At 41.3% G+C, this 16,919-nt stretch overlaps 1 protein-coding gene across 1 annotated transcript in view; it reads right to left on the bottom strand.

The window, feature by feature from the left end:
• Nucleotides 1-411: 411 nt before the first annotated feature.
• Nucleotides 412-16,919, bottom strand: part of MBD5 (methyl-CpG binding domain protein 5) — a 97,140-nt gene continuing 80,632 nt past the window's right edge. Inside the window, 8 exon segments of the mRNA XM_033164405.1 lie at nt 412-1,029; nt 2,099-2,174; nt 5,774-5,847; nt 7,931-9,139; nt 12,986-13,194; nt 15,479-15,866; nt 15,869-16,405; nt 16,408-16,514. Of these exon segments, the coding sequence (XP_033020296.1) occupies nt 958-1,029; nt 2,099-2,174; nt 5,774-5,847; nt 7,931-9,139; nt 12,986-13,194; nt 15,479-15,866; nt 15,869-16,405; nt 16,408-16,514 (2,672 nt within the window). The 3' untranslated portion in view covers nt 412-957.

The raw sequence follows: 16,919 nt of genomic DNA, 5'->3' as shown, positions 1-16,919 counted from the left end.
GGCCATTGCTCCCATACATTAAAATCAATCATGTCCCTCGTTTCAAAATATTGGGCTAGCCAATTTAGGCTATGAAGGGATTCAAAAGGAATGGTGATATAAGGTGAACTTGATTTTAAAAACAGGTGGCTATGAAACTCTGTTAAAGCAATAGCAGACTAAAAATATTCTATCTAAATATTCTTAATAAAAAATCTACAGCAAATATTTTTAAAACTCAGGCAAATAATAATAAAAATGCAACCAGCAGTTGCAGTGTTTGACTTCTTAATTTGACCTGCAATCCCACATCCCTTTAGGAATCTGCAAGGTTGCACTCTCCTACAGAGACCTTAAATGGAGTACAGCACACTTCCAGGCATGGTTCATTCCAAACAGACACTATAAATGAACACTCAGTGGCGAGAAGTGTTATGTCATAATTAAGGTATTACATAATCATGCCTTTTCAACTGCTGTTAAATACAAAAACAGCATCTTTTACATTATTATATAAAAGCATTTAGGCTGTATTTTTATTTATCACTTTACACTGGTAGTCTCTTGTATGTGTACTCAATAGAAACCAAAGAATTTTGTACACTATTTTTTTGTACAATAAAAGATAAAGTGTGCATTAGGTACGCTTGTACATGACAATATTGTACATTATTTACATTTGAGATATCGTCATGAAATTCTGTTTTATCTATATACACAATGAAAATTTTGCAGAAACATTTGGACTATTTCTTATAATCACAATTTTAGTATTATAGAAAAAAAGGGTTCTATACACACACTGTAATCTTTTGAAGATCTGGATTAACTTCTCCTTCTTTACCAATAAGAATACTGTACCACTGTTTTGTTTAGCACCCTGTGGTGATGAACTCTATCCATCCTGATATTATATATATATATGTGCATGTTGTTTTTTTTAAATAAGTACTGGACCAGTAACAAAGACATTCAATGTTATCTAGAGATCTTCCTCCTCTTGGGTTTTGGAGGCTTCAGCTGTCTGTCTCCCTGTGGAATTTGGTGCACCTGAAAAAAGCACAAAGGTAACAATAACAATGAAAATGCTGGAAGCCAGTTAATAATAATGAAATACTTGTTATTTATAGAGTGTTTTTTTCCATTGTGTTCAAAGCAGCCCATATACACCATCTCCGTAATCCTTATAAACAACTTTGTAAAGCTTTATTATTGGGTTAGATCCTATAAACAACCTGCATTTATGAAATGGGGCTTTCTGGCCTCTCCCTGCCAAGAACAGCGTTTCAGATTTTGGTGGTAGGGGGACTAAAGCTACAGATAGGAGGTCAGGAGAAATCAGCACCCACCCCAAGTTGGGAAACAGAAGCATTTTCATGCTTGTGCAGAGCACCATTAGACCCAAGTAATTATTCCCATAGTAGAGGTGGGGATACAGAATGACAGTGAGCTGCCTACAGTGATGCAGCTAGGTCTGCCCTGAATGGTGTCACCACCACGGCCCTTTCGACTGTAAATGTGTATCCCTTCCCAACTGTAGGAGTGATGAAGTCAAACAATTTGCATGCAAGCCAAGAGGAAGAGTGCTAGACTGAGGCCCAGTGATAATTTATTGCGTATATTGCAAGTTGCAGTTCTTTACTTACTTACCTGCGATTAAGCCTTATTGAACTCAAAGGAACTTCCTTCTTGATAGACATGTACTCGATTGCACTATAAGGGACCTTGAGCATGAGGCCTGTGGTTCCAGACTTAAGAGATGTCATTAAAAGGTCCCATTTTATTTATTCGCTTGCTTTCTTACATTCATATATCCCACCTTTCTTCCATTTTGGAATTCAAGGTGGTGTATATTAGGTTCCCATGAGGTTTCCCATCCAGGCACTGGCAGATGCACACCTGCATGGCTTTAGAAAACTTCAGCAAGTCTCATGTCTTCAGATCATATGCTAGGAATAATCTATGGTAGCTTCTAGTTCTCCGGGCTTGCTGAAATTATAATGGCTCTCTAATTGTAGGATTTAGCTTCAGTTGCAAAAACAGAACCATCCTTTTGTTAGAATCACCCCCCACCCCTGGCCACCTTAAATAAGTTATATATTCTGCAGTTGATACTCACATTCCCAGACATTTTGTCAAGTTCACTCATGGCCTCATGTATAGCAGCTTCTAAATGATTATTTAGTTTCCCACTTCTAGGATAAAAACAAAGAAAAAAAATTACAGAAATGTCCATGACTTTTTGTAGTAGAATATGCCATTTAAAAACATGTAATTTAAAGACATATACTGCAAACTGAAATAACATTCTACTCAGATTTTCAGCCATGGGAGACCATCCATTACATACAATATAGCAGTTTAGATTAAATGCAGCCTATGCCTCAAAAAGCATAAAAACAAAAAAGCAAACTGTAACTTTAAAAAATTGCATACACTAAACACATAGGCATAAAATCAATCTTTTTTTTCTACATGAATTGCAAATTAACTTTATGAGGCAATCAGTATTTTAGTTTGCCTCTTTTAAAGGTGTTTCTTTTAAAATGACAAACTGCACAACAAAGAACGCGTTGCTCAAAAGCAGAGCATGGCATTATCACATTTTTACTAAAATGCTAAAGTGGATGTTTGAAGAAAGCATTGGTTGTATTGGTGGGGAGGGAGGGAGGGAGGGAGGGAGGGAGGGAGAGAGAGAGAGAGAGAGAGAGACAAAGCAGCAGGTATCAAGAGGATAATGTATCTTTTTAACTTAGCCATGTGCAATCAGTATGTGCGCCAAAAAAAAAAATTGCCTCTCACAAAGGCATGATTCAACTATTTAGGCTGCTTTAAAGAATCACCAGGCTGCTGCAGAACTTAACAATGGCTTGCTTTACCTGAGTCCCAAACTGAACAACACTGCATTTATTCCATAGCTGGAGAGTTCAATATGAAGAAAGCTTCTACAGAGTGTCTTCTAACTTCAGTCTAATTACATAATATTCCATATCTATGGCTTTTATTGATCTTAGGGTTCCATATATGCTTATGTACTCTAGGGCTATTTGCACAATACAGTATTAATTTCTTATGTGCATATAGCATCGATGGTGGAAACTCCATTGACACTGTCAGGTGTGACAAACACAAGTTCATTTTGCAGCCCACACAAGCAGCAGATTCCCTTGGCTGTAAGCAACACAGATTAAACAGACACATTATGGCACATGCAGAGTCTATTCAGTTTTCTACATATATGTTGCATCCAGGAAGCAAATCAATCTTGTCTGTCTTGGCCCTTGGTTACTTAAAGAAACAGATAACTGGGTGGCTTTTGCAAGGCAGCATACAGTAATTAAGCTAACCAATGGTTCTGGATGTTTTTCAGAATTTTTCAAATTGCTTAACATGCAACTTTGCATACTATACAAATGCCTTGTTTTAGTTTCATAGCTGTCGTGCTCTATGTGTAATTCTCTTCAGCATTCATCCATCAACCGCACCATGACCACCACACGGTGGCCAGAAGAAAACTGGCCCGCAAACATTTAATCTTGTCTGCATCATGTATATTGCACTTTTATCCAAGTGCTCTGTACACAAAAAGGATTAAAATGTTAAAGACACTTCAGAGAAACCGGAGGAAGTCATAATATGATTAGATATTACAGGTGCAGAATACACCTCTTTCTAGAATGGTCCAATTGAAGACTTACATGTTTGCATGAAATGGCTGCATGTCTTTGTGGCAGAGAAAGTTTCAGATTCACTCAAACACAATTGGGTTATGTGACGAAAATAAAATAGTAAGGAATATGGGATGTTCCCCCGCCCTCACTTGTTTTACGTTAGATGTGTTTGGCTGGCTGTGGACATGTAACCATGGTCTGCCTTTGCCCAGGAAATACATTGGTCCCTTTGGGCCATAATGCCTTTGTGGGTGCACTGTCCTGAGAGAATCTTAAACTGATGATCCTAGAGGAACCTGCAATGAGATCAAAACTAAAAGCAAGGCATTGTTCATCTCTCCCTACAAGGAAAACATCACATCATGAGATCAGGTGCAGGCAAGAAGTGTGTGTGGCTGGCCTAAAAGCATGACCCAGTCAGAAAGCTCCTTCTGATATAGCTCAATAGCCCCTTCTGTTACTAGAATGCACAGTAAGCTTCCCTCTCCATCCTATGTGAGAGACAACTATTTTCCTGTGGTGCAGCCCTACCTGGCAATGCTTGCCTGTGAATGTGGGGAAGTGATTGCCTTGAATTTAATAGATAGAAGAAAAGATTAGATGAAACAAAATTCAAATAGTGAATTTTATTTATAAAAGGCTTCCTAAGGTACCCTGGAGTTAACATATATAAATCATTTTACTATAACGTTACAGTAACAGGCAAACAGTAATATTGACAGAAGTTAGAACTGGTAGCAGTATAGTTTTTGTATTCATGCAGATATAGTACTTTCCTTTGTGTCCTATACAATGTACGCAGAATTGATGCTAAAAGAGCCAAAACTAAAATTTGCTTAACTTCAAATATTATCCTTATAAAAACAACATATTTGTGTGGCCTAAATTTTATTTTGGTGTACCTCTTGTCTAATTTCTGCATGTGTTCAAATAAATGTCTCGGCTCTCTTCCCCCGCCCCCTGCCTAGCTGCTTGTGTGGTGCTACATTTGAAAGGGGGTGTTTGTGCTTAGCTAAACTAAAAAGGGTGTTAATTGCTTCTCCTCTGACTGATGTGCCCTCTCTGCAGGCTGCTCACTTAATTGCTCACCTGCTCATTGCTTTTTAAAGGTGTATCGTTTTTCCCGTTCTACAAGATGCATAGTGGCTTTAAAGCTGTGGTCTACTTTTCAGTGTGGTAATTATTAACGGGATACACTAATCAGCTTGTTAGCTCATCAGGGAGCATGTTAATTTCATGATCTCTGGCAAGCTCTATGGATGGGTTTGGCTAATTGCCATTTTTGGGATTAGGAAGGAACTTCCCCAGCTCAGATTGGCTAGTGACTAAGTGGGGGGGGGGAGGGGAGAGAGAGGGGGGGGAGAGAGAGAGGATAAGAGAAGGAAGATGGGCAAAGAGGCAATGACTTGTATTGTCTCATCTTCTTCCAAGCCCAACTGACTCCTAATTGGGGTGTGTGCATGAGTATGGAAGCTGTAAGCACACCACAAACTACAATTCTTCTTTCAAATTAACTTCAGTCTTTGTAAAGAGTATCATTTATCTCTAGGATAAAGTGAACCCATCCTATTAGTGCAAGAATTTCTGCTTGTGCAGTAAGACTTGCACTCTTCTGTCTCCCCATGTGTGACCCACACCCTCTCCAAATCTGCTCTGGAGGTTGGGGAAAAACCTCTAGGACAGGATTAGTGGGTGCACCGGGTGGGAGAACATTTCATTGGGCACTGATGGAACGTTAAGTCTTAGTGCTATGCTGGAATCCACTCTTCATATAAATAGAATAGGTCCAGTTGCGGACGACTCTGGGGTTGTGGCACTCATCTCGCTTTACTGGCCGAGGGTGCTGGTGTACAGCTTCCGGGTCATGTGGCCAGCATGACTAAGCCACTTCTGGCGAACCAGAGCAGCACATGGAAACGCCGTTTACCTTCCCGCCAGAGCAGTACTTATTTATCTACTTGCACTTGACGTGCTTTCGAACTGCTAGGTTGGCAGGAGCAGGGACTGAATGGGAGCTCACCCCATCGTGGGGATTCAAACCGCCGACCTTCTGATCGGCAAGCCCTAGGCTCTGTGGTTTAGACCACAGCACCACCTGCGTCCCATATATATAGAATACTTACTTTCTATTCCTCTTTCTGACATGGTTGTAGGCTTCCAGACCTTCTGTTAGTGTCTTCAACTTATCGGGCTCCACCTGAGTAAAGACATGAACACCAAGTCAGTCATTTTCAGGGTTTTCAGAGTTTTCTTACAACTTGGTATCATGGTTCTTAACTATATTTACCACTTGCTGGTCATTTATGTGAAAGCAGGTGAAGATAACTATTCTTCACTCAGGCATCCAGTTATTAAATAATGATTTGCAGATAGACACACAGTCTTACAGTCTATGATCCTATGGGTTTCTGCTTCCATAACATTCATCTGCTTTTTAAACTCAGTTATTCAAGGCAACAACAGAGACACCTTCAGATACATTATACAAACAAAAATAATAAACTTCAACAGTGACTAAAGCCTACCTGGCATGGACAGCAAGGAAGGCCTCAGTCAGTAGAACATGAGACTCTTAACCTTGGGGTTGTGGGTTCGAGCCCCATGCTGGGCAAAAAGATTCCTGCTTTGCATGGGACTGGACTAGATAACGCTTGTGATACCTTCCACCTCTACAATTCTATACAATACAATTCTATAATTCTTCTGGGCTTCTTGAAGGTGAACAATACACTCACAGTAAAAGTGTCCTTTACCAATGTTGTCCTATAGAATTCAAACCAATTGGCACACATGCAAAAAAGCGCATCAACATTACTCACAGGTATAAGTCACATATAAAACCCCTTGCATATCTATATTTACATATTAAGAATCTGTACTGTATGTGGATGATTTTGTAATTTTAAAGTGCCAAATCTACACATGAACGTTTAAAAATTCATATTAGTAACAACATTTCTTTCATCTAGGTCCCGCACTGCATAAGAGCCAAGGACTAGCTCAAACACAAGAGAAGATCTTGGCTTACAGCTCTCGTGATATATGTTATATCAGGGTAGTGGTGGCAGCAGGAATAGTAGCAACTGCCTAATATTGTGCTGGTTTTTGGCAAAAAGTCCCAAAGTCACACAGGAAAATTATAAAAGGGCACTTTTCAGAGCAGGATGGAAGGAAAAGATTAACCATGGCACTTATTGCAACATCATCAGGGAGTTTAGGGTTAGTGCAACTGAAGTCCCAACTTACTTGCCTCAGATTTAATGTTACTTTAACTTTAGTGGAAACAGTCAAGGTTTGCACCGTATCAGCTAAAGTCCTGGATAAGGTTTAGCTGTCTACACAATTTAAATGGCAAGTGAATGAGGTGGTTTGTAAAACCATTATGCTTAATCATAGTATCATTGATTATTAAAGCAACACATTTTGTTTTGGTACCAATATTCCACTATACAATTTAGTCCACTGTAATTAACAACAAAAACTACAAATTGGGCAACACTAAAGAGAGTTCAGCTTTTGTGAAATAAGGAATAAAAATTATAGATTTCAGCACCAGATGGCTCAAGTCAATTCCGTTTCTAATTGAACTTTGTAAAAGCATGATTTCTTTGTTTTGTGCAGCCGTATGTACAAATGACATTACAATTATTATGTGTAGATAACTTTGTTTTTCAGATGGTATTAGAAAACTTCACAGTTCATTTCACCAACCCAATCAATGAAATTAACATTTAAAATCTGAAATAAATTCTATTATTTTATCTTCATTGTTGCATCTTTGGTGTTTTTTCTTTTAAACAAAACACACACACACACTTAAATAGACAATTATCTTTTTGTATCAATAATAGCTAATTTATACAGTGTATGAATGCATAAAGTCAACTGAACCATTACAACAACAAAACTCCTGTTATGAGCTTCATTGAGCAACAGGACTGAAACCTAAAGCCTTTGTCCTGAACGTTTGCACTATATAAGCACCTGGAGTGCCTGATTAACTTTATATCAGTATGTATCACAGCATTTGTGATACAGCAGTGCTAGAGCATTTGGTGTTCCATATCCTTTTTAACTCCAAAAGGGTAAATATAGGCATTTGCTGATCAACACCATAATGCTGTCACTCTAGTAGTCATGAAATAGGAATGAAAACTCCACCAGCACATTAAAAGGTATAAGCAATAATATCTTTCCAAAAAGCAACAGAGACATTAAAATATTGTGTAAGAGACACATTTGTTACTAATAAGATAAAATATATGCATGTATAAATATACCTTCCCATCCTCAGTGCTTTGTTGACATGAGTTGTGAATATCATCTTCTCTGACTAGTTTACCAGGCCATGAAGTCAGTCCTTTTATTTGGCCCCAGACCAAGTCCCCAACGTTAAACGTCCTTGGCCTGTAATGTAGCAACTCATTTGAAGAAGGGGATTCAGGATTCCTTAGGTCATCTTCACTACTAATGCTTTTAGCATCTGAAGGACTAGGCACACACCCATTAATGCTTTTGGCATTAAAGTCCCCATTATAATGGATGTAGTCTTTAACTAGAGAACTTTCAAAGCTATTGGAGGAACTTGGAGACTGCTCCTCCACTGCCAGGTCTTGTTTAGAAGCATTCAGCAACTCTCCAAAACCTCTGCTTTGTTGAGGCCTGTTTCCATTCATGTGCGCACATCGTTCCACAGTGTTCTCTAGTCTTTCTTTAAAACTCATCATAGTTCTTTTGTAATTGCTATACCTGAAGTTCTCCTCCAACATCTTATCACTTTGACAATTTCGCTGGGGTAACAGTATTGGATGCTGCTTGCCTTGAACTAATGGCAGTGTGGAGACATTATTAGGTCTTTCATGGCAAGGGCTGCTGTGGATATGGGATGAATGGTCTAAAAATTCCTCACACTTCCATCTGTTCATTTCCCCTCCAGGGCTTTGCTCCCCTTCCCATTGTTTTTTGGGTGTGTTGCAACCTGTTGTTTTATAGTATTCCAAGCCCTCCCCCTCACTGGAATTTTTAAGATGTTCTGAATTCTTCAATATTCGAGCCCCCCTCGTGTTCCTTGCCCTACCTTCATGATCAGAAATGCCAACGTTTCTTCCGTGGATTACTGCACTGACCGCACTAGAAAGATTTAATGGGTCACCAATTGAGGCTGTGAAGGCACTCATGGCACTCAGAGCTGGAATGGGGCTCATTTGTGTCGTACTGTTCACTGCGGTGGTGATAACTACTTGCATCCCCTTGCTTGCAGCATCTACCACTGCTTTGTAGATAGCATCGACTGAACCATCTCCCGGGGTAGCTAGGCTGAGGCTGTCCTTTGCCTGGTGCCCTACAGACGGCTCTGTCCTTTGCTGCAAGTTGCACACCGTATCTTGAAATGGAGGAAGTGGGGTGTTGGAACTCTCGGGAACTGGTGGCATCCCCATTTGACTGATCATTCTTTTGTTCAGAAAAGCTGCCTCCTCTTGCATTCTCACCTTTAAAAATTAGAAGGAGGGAAAGTAAGATCAGGTTTCGTTTGGTTTCTAAAAGCAATTTCAGGTCACAATTGTTTCATTCAAGACAAAAACTAAAAGCATGCGTGAATAACTACTATTCATATTGATTCCAATTCATTTTTCATGGTGTTAGAAGTGAATGATAACACACAGGGACAAAAATAAAATATAGTCTATGCCTTTCCCTAATCAAGACACTGCCCACTCTCCAAATCCTGCAGCTAATCACAAACAGGAGCAGGTGCATCACAATATGCTAGGTTAAGGTAAAGAGACCCCTGACCATTAGGTCCAGTCGTGTCTCACTCTGGGGTTGCGGCGCGCATTTCGCTTTCCTGGCCGAGGGAGTCGGCATACAGCTTCTGGGTCATGTGGCCAGCATGACAAAGCCGCTTCTGGTGAACCAGAGCAGCACACGGAAATGCCGTTTACCTTCCTGCCGGAGCGGTACCTATTTATCTACTTGCACTTTGACATGCTTTCGAACTGCTAGGTTGGCAGGAGCTGGAACCGAGCAACGGGAGCTCACCCCATTGCGGGGATTTGAACCGCCGACCTTCTGATCGGCAAGCCCTAGGCTCTGTGGTTTAACCCACAGCACCACCCTTATCCACAATATGTTACTGGGGAGAAAATAGTGCTAAACTGCTCACCTTAAAAAGTTCTGTATTTTTATACCCTTGTTAGCAGATTACAACTACATGCCTTGGTAAAGCCTCCAATGCTACAGGCTCAACCTCAGTTTTTTCCCCCTATTCTTGATTCCTTACTTTGGCTTGAATTACCCCGAAACACATTGCATATGAGGAAGTCACCCTTGCAGTCCCTGGGAAATGCTACTAATAGGTCCTTACACCATGTACACTCCTTGGAATTCTGCATGAACCTACCCATACTTTCAGATCTTCAGGGGCCCTCTGCTGCTATCTGCGGTCCCTACTGGTTACCTAGGATAGAGCCTTTGTGGCAGCATTGCCACAAGGAACTCTCTTCTTGGGAAACTCTCTTCCTTTCTCTTGGCACTTTTTTTCCAGAGAGCCTTAGGAACATGCTGAGCTTGAGGCAATGCTCTGCTTGTGTTCTGCTGGGCATGTCTGCCTTTATACTTTACAAGTAAGTTATTGTTTTATGTTTCTGTTTTGCTCATGTAGCTTCTGCTTTATTCCATGTTTTAATATGCTTTTGGATTTGTGAGTTTCCTTGGAGTTTTATTTATTTATTTTACTTTAAAAAGTGGGAGGACAATGGTGATACTACTTCTGCTATTATTGCTAACCCCAGGGAGGGGGGAGTTGGCTTCTATTATTTAAATTCAGTTTAAGTCTATAAGATCTAAAGTGCAAAATCTGCCCTCAGATTGCGGCCTCAGCGAATACCTTGATAACATTTCCCCAGTCCCATGCATGGAGTTTCTTGCGTTTTCCACCAAACTGATCAATTTTCTCTTTATCTAATATCACTGCAAACGTTTCCTTTGAAGATCCCTTTAGCATACACTTGCCAAGTTCACAATCTACTATCCAGTTGAACTCAAGCACGTATAATCTATATGTATTATTGTAGGTATCACTCTCATGCTACCAAACATTTGTTTGTTTATGTATTCATTTACGTTATCTACCAACTGTCTTTCAGAATAAGCCATCCCAAGGCAGCGTAAAATAAAAATAAAATAATGCAATAGAATATGAATAGCTAAATGGCAGCAAAATTCAAACTGATAAAAGCCAGCAACAGACCAATCCAAAGATTAGAAAATCAAAGATTATTTAGGGGTTGTTTATAATTCTGAAGTGAGGGAGCCAAACAAAGTTAGCAGGAGAGGAAGTTCCAGACTAGCAAGAGGCTTTATCAGATTTCATTGACTCATTACTGCCATGCCAATCAGTAAAGGCTATATAGCCTGGGGAGAGGGGGCATTTCCTAGGACTAGATAGAGAGGCCTGTAGAACCTGGTGTTGGGAGCCCTTTAAAATAAAATGTAAGAAGTTACAACCAGCACTTTGAATTGAGATTGGAAGCAAAGGGATAACCAATGCAGCTGATGCAGAACTGCTATTAAATCCACAAAGCATGAGACTCCAAAGTGCCCTTCTGTACCTACTGAAGATTCCAAACTTTGTTCAACAGCAGTCTTATTTACAAAGCACTGCAGTAGGCTGCACTGGCGTAGCTAGCCTCAGTGCTGCTGGGGGCGGCGGCAGCGCAGAGGCACCCCCCTGGGGGAGGGGCACGACGCGTGCGTCGTGACGTCATCATGACGTCACGATGCACGTGTATGCAGAAAGGGGGAATTTCCCCCTTTCCGAGGCTTTTTTTTCGGGGGGGGGGTGGTGGTGGCCAGCTAGGAGGGGGGGCAAGCGTGACACCCCCTCCTCGCTGGTCGGCCCCCCCCGCCGAAAAAAGCGGAGGAAAGGGCAAAAAGAAGCAGAACATGCGCTTCAATGCGCCTGTTCTGCTTCCTTTCCCCGCCCCCAGCGGTTTTTTCGGCGGGGGTGGTAGCCAGCGAGGAAGGGGTGAGAGGTTTGACACACCCCCTCGCTGGTCGCCCCCCCGCCGAAAAATAGCCGCTGGAAGGGGGGAAAGGCGACATGCCCCCCCTTCAGGTCCGCCCGGCGGGGCGGGGTGAGAGGGGCCGGCCAAAGTGTCACCCCACCTCCCCTTGACCTAGGGGCGGCCCGCCCCCCGCCCCCACCCTGCAACGCCCCTGGTAGGCTGGAAATAACCAGTTCATGCATGACTGTGGCCAGGATTACTTTCACACCAGACAAGGTTGTAACTGTCGATCCAGCTGAAGTTGGTTGATGCTGACACTACCCAAACCTGAGGAAGACCTAGGCAAGCTTGGCTCTTCGAGGGTCCATCCAGGACCAGTTGCAAACTTTTATCCAGTACAATAGTCTTCTTAATTAATCACACCCCTATCTTGTGTGGATTAAATTTCTCCTTTTTTGCCCTCACTAACCCTAAAGAATCTACATAATCTGTAGGCTGTACTATGATATTTTCACAATCTGCATCTAAGCTCCCCCCCCCCCCCCAGTATATCTATCAAAGCCTGTATAGAAAAGCAGTCTAGCAATATTTGTCATGGCTACATTAAACAGTTACCAACATTAAATATATGCATGATTCACGTCTAACAAAGCAAAAAACAAAACAAAACAGAAAGTCACATAGCACAATGTGAGGAAGATAAAAAGCACCCTGAAGGCCATGATTTTTGCAAACACAGGGAAATATTTAGTTGTCTAGAATAACAAAATGATGTATTTTGCTATTATTCCCAAAGAATAAAAGCTTTTCTTCTGCTACCCTCTGCATTAATTTTCATCCAGCTTTTGAGTTTGGAAGTACTATAATGATGTTACTGTACAAGTAACATCATTATATGATCTAGTAGCCGCTGATATTTTCTGTCATTTTCTTAGCTTAACTTATGCACACAGATAGCAATGACAGGGAAGGTATTTTAAAAATGCATTTACAGGGATTTGTTTCAGAATACTTAAGTCAATGCAAGTCTTCTAAACTTAAACATTGATAAATAAATAAAACACCAGGTCCAAGAATTGCAGAGAAATACTTTTCCATTGCCATTCTGAAGAGCAGTACCACAGCTTTTCCTTGTAACTTATGAGAAGTGAAAAGTTCACAATGTAACAGTCTTAGAATAACCGACGGATGTTAAAGTACTGAGATAATAAAATGGGATGATTTAACTTCATACAGACATTGCTTTAAAATCCCCAATAAACTATTGAAGCAGTATAGGAATTTGTATTATTTTTCATGGAAAACTTGAAAGAACAAACCAACCTCTACCTGGAAATTCTGGAACAGACAAGCCATAGGGTTTGAGTTGTTAGGTGGTCCAGGAATGGGGGGCTGTCCTTGAAAGCCTTGGAGATTCTGATAGCCTTGAAGAAGCTGCTGTTGCTGATTTGATGGAAACATCTGATTGTTGTTGAACAGTGACTGTAGATGCGTCAGCTGATGATTGTTAAGGGTAGTATTTATTGATGACATGTCACCTGCAATTCCAAACATATAGATATTTAAGTCAACAATTTTCTGAAGGTGTAACACATGGGTCATATTTTACTACTTAGTGACAAGATGTGGAATAAAATTCACCCCCCCCATAACTCGTCAGTGAATCAATATTTCAGGGAACTCATATGCAAGGTATGGATTTCTTTCGCAGCCAACAATCTTGCTTACAATGAAGTCTAACTCTGGATTCGCCTTGCATATACTAAATGCAACTTTCATGGCGTTTCTTAAATAGCAACACATTCTACAGCTTATTAAACAATCATTTAAGTACTCTCTTGTTAACAATTTTTTAAATTAAAAAAATCCTATTTAAATGTTTAACAGTCCTACTCCTAATACTGTAATAAAACCTTGTAAACCAATAACGGCACAAATTATAGAGACTGTTTATATTTAAGTGACTTATTTTTTACAAGACCTTTGCAAATGAATGAAACTTTTGCACTTCATTTTTTTAAAAGCAGTAACCAGCTAAGGAATACTAGAAGCTACAATCTCATAATACTTAGCTGATGCAAGCGAGGTCAATTTTTATGAATGGGATCCAAAAGGCCCCCATACACATGTACATTTGCATGAGGCTTGCTCCATTTCCTTCTCTGACCACACTACTTTATATTGTGTCAAAAGCTACAATACAACAGAAATAGAGGACTACGTGGAGGTGAGAAAACCTGGTAGGTGTGTGGAAGCTCTGCACACAATCCTTTGCACACCAGCCTACTTTACAGGCACCTGTGTAATGCTAGAGCATGCACTTAGAAGACACAAGCAATTTGGCACAAAATGCATAAGTATTATGAATAAGCAACAAATCTGGCATAAAATTCAAATTTTATTGCAAGTTCTTAGCAAGTTAGGTCTCTGTTTATCAGAAAAATGCTTGTGCATAATACTTCTATCTATGTTTTATTAGCAGCAATTCACTGAACACACACACACACAACCAGGGAGGGATATTCATAAAGGAAGCACAATAATTTGGCAGACTCTCAGGCCCAATTCACACATTTATATCACTGTTGTACAGTCATGTTCCAATGAAGGACTTCCCAATAAATGTGAAAAGCAGTGGCGAACGAAGCCGCTTGGCCACCTGGAGCGGCAAACCCGGGGGCAGCCCCCGGGGTGGGGTGTCGCTCTGAAGCGTGCATGTGTTGTACGGAGCAGCGCATGCGCGCTCCATGCCGCCGCAGCAAACCCCACGAGCAGGCCGCGGAGCGAGGCAGCTTTGCTCGCGCCGCAATTTGTTTGCAAACCTGCTTGGCGCTGAGCAGGTTTGCGAGCAAGCTGCGGAGCGAGGCTGCCTCACTCCGCAACTTGCTCGCTGGGTTTGCCGCGGTGCCACTTCGTAGCGCGCTACGGAGCGGGCGGAGGTGAGGGGCGGGCCAGGGAGCCCCTCCCTGGCCCGCCCCTTGCCTCCGCCCCAGCCGGAAAAAGGAAAGCGCGTGTCGAGCAGGTTTGCGAGCAAGCTGTAGGCGAGCAATTTTTACCGGGTGGCAGGGCTTGTCTTGGGCGTCACAGGGGGCGCCAAGTGTTGCCCCCACTCCAGGGTGTCACACGGGGTGGCCCGCACCCAACGCACCCACCTTGCTCCGTCCCTGGTGAAAAACCTCATGTGAAAATCTAGGATATTACTCTTAGATTTAAACATGTGAAACTGATTAAGCTTTCCATTGATGTTTGTCAAGTTGTTTAGAAACCATTGGTTTCTTACCAAAAAATGAGAATCCAAGAAGCATGGGAACTTAAGTGTAGAGTGCTAGAAGGGCAGCCTATTGCCTTGAACCTGTGGAAGACTGACTCTGAGTGCCTTTATATATACTGTGTCGTCATAATCTAGGGATTGGACACATTTATTTATTTTTTAAATTCAGATGGACTTGGAAGCTTATCTATTGCACAGCTACTCATACTAACCCTGTGATGCCTTGAATATACCTGTATCTATTAAAAAATGCTGCATCCCAAAGATGCATCTACGAGATTTGAAAAAAGTAAAAGCCATTCCAATTGGTTGCTTGAATTTTGTTGGCATCATACTTTCTAAATAACAAGGTGTTAAAAATGCTGTTTAAAATTGTCTGTCAATTATATTTGCAGTCTTTCACTGGAATGGTTAAGCAAGTTAACATAGCATAAACGTTTTAGGGGGAAAGTGCAATGAAATGGAGTTTTGAAAAAAGGTTGAAAAAAGAAGTTCCCACCCACCACCATTTTTTTTTCCTTTTTTAAAATCTGTGAAAATATTTAACTTACCAAGTAGACCTGTCCCCAGTAGAGGGTTAAGTAGCTGTGGCACCACAGAGTTACTGTTGAGTTTAGCTGAACCAGATGTACTCCCAGCATTATTAGATATGCTCAGCAATGTTTCTGCCATTGACACCACTGCTGTCCCACCAAGTGTTGAGACAGACAGTGCTGCCACTGCTGATGATGTAGTGGCTGTGGTAGTGGTAGCCTGGGAGGAGGTTGCTATGGAAACCTCTGGATGATTAGCAGGGTTGCCCGATGTAGAGTTCAGAACACCACCCAGCAGCTGGGGATTCAAGGGCATTAATCCTGAGGCCCCAGTGACAGCTGGAAGGAGCAGGGGTTTTGAAGTAGTGTCTGTGCCTGAAAAGCTTGGGAAAGGGGTTTCCCAGGGAACTGGTTTAACAGGGTATCAGCTCTGTTGGTATCTGACTGACTGCTAAGCAAGTGATCTGGTGGTGGGGCTGTCATCTGTGTTACTGAGGGTACAGGATTGTGTTGCTGTTGCTGTAACAGATCTGAGATGGACAGACTGAAAGGTGCTAAGGGGAACATGGCAGCTGTTTGGGCTTGGTTCTGTAGAAGAGCTGATAGCAGCTGGAAATGAACAGGTTGCAGCACCTGCCCATCCACATCACCGGAGAGCAAAGCTAAAGCAGCATTTACATTTGGGTTGAGAATACCTAAAGGATTGAGGGTGACCTCAGACTTGCCTTCTCCTGCTGAAGGCTGCAGTATATTTAATAGATTCTGGTTTAGGAGGTGCTGCTGATTCACTGGCAAAGAGATAGGTAGTGAACTAAAGAGGTTTGGATTCAAAGAGTGCGGAAGGTTGTTGTTTGAAGTGCTGTTCTGTGGAAAATGAAGAGCATGTTCGTGACCAACAAAAGGAAAGTCATTCCCAAGGGGGAGCTGGCTATGTAGTGGGGTTTCCAGCTGCAGGTTGTGACGATGACACCATCTTGAAGAACGGATGTGGTCTTGGTGATGGCAGCTTGACTGGTGCCAGCTATAGCTGTGGATGATGGTGGTCCTGTCCTTCCTACAAACGAGAAAGAAAGGAAAAAGTAATGCACATTGAAGATAACTGCTATAATGAATAACTGGTCATAAATATCAGCTGGAGTTTGCAACACTCAGACAAGGAGTGCCTTATATCCTGCCTTATTTACAGAGACTCACAAAACAGATAATTAAAAAAAACCTCCAAAAGTACTAAATCATGTTACAAGTATTCAAAGCAGCATTAAACTACCTAAAAACAACAAATTTGTGGAAACAGGAAGTTGGCTTTTCTTCAGATTTTATTTGTTACATTGAATGAATGCTGCACAATGCAATTTAATACTTATGTTATTGTCAACCGCTTTCAGAACACTTTAGGTAGTATGTAAACTGAATACATAAATAAAAACAAGTGCTTCCATATTTTTCTAAAAGTCACCAG

The sequence above is a fragment of the Lacerta agilis genome, chromosome 1 (genome assembly GCF_009819535.1).
Source record: "Lacerta agilis isolate rLacAgi1 chromosome 1, rLacAgi1.pri, whole genome shotgun sequence".
Classification (NCBI taxonomy): domain Eukaryota; kingdom Metazoa; phylum Chordata; class Lepidosauria; order Squamata; family Lacertidae; genus Lacerta; species Lacerta agilis.
The sequence above is the reverse complement of the archived record's forward strand: the minus strand, read 5'-3'. Positions and strand labels throughout refer to the sequence as shown.